Genomic DNA, 2,735 nt, shown 5'->3' with positions numbered 1-2,735 from the left:
GAGGAGAGGGGGAAGCAGCAGGTGGCAACATGGGACAACTTATCCTAGTTATGATCAGAGTCGGAGTCCATAAAGCTGAGTGGTAAATGTGAGCTGAAGCAGTATTTATGGAATATTTTCGAAAGCTCAAAGGACAATATATTGAACACTGGTATCTGTGGATCCGTTTGAGAAAATCTGTGTGTGTGTTTTTCTCATGTTTGGAGAAGCTTCATACTTACCTTGGACTTGCAGGAATTGCTACGTAAGAGGATGCTAATGCTGTTGCTTCATATGAGTTTTTAAAAATATCAAGACTAAACGTAGCAGTTGTGTATTAGCCTTTCTAATCCAAGATTTAGATTCAAATCTTTCATGATCCTGCTAGAAACATGGAGACAATCATTACATTTTAAACACTGAGTTGAATGACTTGGTGAGTTCCAACACCTAAAAAACTCAAAGGAGGTTGTGAAAGATTAGAAAAAGCTTAAGTAGTTGAGTTTAAAATACTTCAGCTGCTTTTCATGCTTTTGCAGGGTCATCTATATACAAATGAGTTAAAGGGCAGTCACACAGGAAGTTTGAGTAAGACTGATGTAATTAAACTGTGAGTGTCAGTCTGTGCCTTGTCTGACAATGCTATAATCTATTTGTAAATTAAATTTCAGAATTTGGATACTAGAATGATAGAGATGAGCATTCTCTTGTTTTGAGGGGTTAGCAACCATGCTGTAGATGAGGACTGAGGTGGTGATGATCCAGCCATAGTAATTTTATATTACATATTCACAAAGAATAGCCTTGTATTATGAAGCGGCTGTCCTTCATAACACTTGTGCTGTAGTGTTAGTAAGCTCTGAGATGCCGAGTAAATTTCTTGTAAGGCAGATGGAAACCAGTTATCATTGTCATTTGCTGTTCGATGGCATCAGATGTTTATCACAAATCAGTCAAGTGATACCTATTTGACAGGAATCTCTAATTTAGCAACTCAGAACTCATGCTGTCATTGAGATTTACGGTGAAACTTAATACAGGTCATACAATTTCTTAATAATGATAGATTTGAAGCAGAACTAAGATCTTCTAGTTTCATTTTTTTATACTGGATGGGGAGCATACAGGCTGAGGATGGCAGAATAGGCATGGCTAGTAGCCAGCTTGCTGAGAGATCTTGCCTATGCAACAGTGCAGCAACCTTCATAATAGAGGTGGCAAAGCAGCTTGGCAAAACAATAGTGTGTGGGAAGTATTGTTTCAGTTGGGAAAACGGCTGTCCTACTTGGAAAATACTTGGTCACCACCAGGTTTGTTGAAGGGCAAGGTAAATACTTAGCAGTCTTAAAATTGCTACAAAGCAACTTTTCCTGAAGGTGTTTACTGTGATGTGGCTAAAACCTAGGGTTTATTCTTGCTATCCTAATGCTCTAAAATACTTTATTTTCTTTTTTTTGTTCTAGTATCTTGCACCAGAAGTCATTAAAAAGCAGCCCTATGACAACACAGTAGACTGGTGGTGCCTTGGTGCAGTTCTCTATGAAATGCTTTATGGGCTGGTATGTACTTAATACGTGGGGGGCAGGAGTTGCTTCCCCCCCTCCTTCCATTTTACATGAAGTAACCCTAGAGTGTTGTTAAAGATGCTAACTTTTGCAAAATATTGAAATACTCCACTTAAATGGATGAACAGTTTGTCTTATATTTAACATGGCACCTGTTTTTCTCTTTTGGATCTTACATTGCCTCTTGATGTCTAAAATTTTGCTTTCCAGTGAACTGCTGGACATCAACTCCAATGAAGACAAGTAGTCATCACTTTGAGGGAATGGGAGGGTAAACTGAATCAACAGTTATAACACCCAGTTAAAAAACCAACAACTTATAAGTGAGATTTTTCCAAATACTGGAATAAATAAAATGAAAAGACTTTTTTTTTTACTTGGGTGTCTCAAAATTTTTCTTAGCTTTTCTACTTCTTGATGCAGCATTAGAACAAAAATCTTACTGCGCTTCTTCTAGTTGTATGTAATCACTCCAGTAACGATGTGTTCTGTTAGTTTTCTTGTGTTTTATCTCCTCCCATAGGACCTTTAATAGGGAGGTAGATCTGTTTTTCCACCCTCATGTTCTTTTCAGGCAAGTTCAGTAGGACCTTTGAAGCTGCGTGGCATCTATGGCTACTTATGGGTGTGAGAACATGTTAGGAGAAGAGGAGGATGGTGGGGAAGTTGTCAAGTGTAAAGATCTGGCAATGGTGATGACTGAATTAGAAGTTAGCAGTACATAAGAAGAGGTAGTTTTCTTCTTCGCTGCTAGCAGTTTGTATTTCTTATAGAATCATTTACTGATCCATACACATGAAACAAAATGTTCCATTGTACCATCCAGAGGGACCTTGACAGGCTTGAGAGGTGGGCCCGTGCAAACCTCATGAAGTTCGACAAGGCCAAGTGCAAGGTCCTGCACATGGGTCAGGGCAATGCCAAGCACAAATACAGGCTGGGTGGGGAATGGATTGAGAGCAGCCCTGCCGAGAAGGACTTGGGGGTATTGGTTGATGAGCTCAGTGTGACCTGGCAGTGTGCGCTTGCAGCCCAGAAAACCAGCTGTATCCTGGGCTGCATTAAAAGAAGTGTGACCAACAGGTAGAGAGATGATTTTTCCCCTCTGCTCCACTCTCATGAGACCCCACCTGGAGTACTGCATCTAGCTCTGGGGCCCCAACATAAGTGGGCTTAGCGACCACGACATGA

General features: G+C 40.3%; 1 protein-coding gene across 1 annotated transcript in view; it reads left to right on the top strand.

The window, feature by feature from the left end:
- The window catches only part of LOC104625306 (serine/threonine-protein kinase Sgk3), a gene marked incomplete at its 3' end in the record, with an annotated part of 24,771 nt that extends 23,233 nt beyond the window's left edge, over positions 1-1,538 (top strand). The window contains exon 13 of the mRNA XM_010292901.1: positions 1,443-1,538. Within this exon, the coding sequence (XP_010291203.1) occupies positions 1,443-1,538 (96 nt within the window). The remainder of the gene's footprint in view (positions 1-1,442) is intronic.
- Between the last annotated feature and the right edge of the window lie 1,197 nt (positions 1,539-2,735).

Source organism: Phaethon lepturus, unplaced genomic scaffold (assembly GCF_000687285.1).
Source record: "Phaethon lepturus isolate BGI_N335 unplaced genomic scaffold, ASM68728v1 scaffold308, whole genome shotgun sequence".
Classification (NCBI taxonomy): domain Eukaryota; kingdom Metazoa; phylum Chordata; class Aves; order Phaethontiformes; family Phaethontidae; genus Phaethon; species Phaethon lepturus.
Note: the sequence above shows the minus strand (reverse complement) of the source record. Positions and strands in the feature narration are given on the sequence as shown.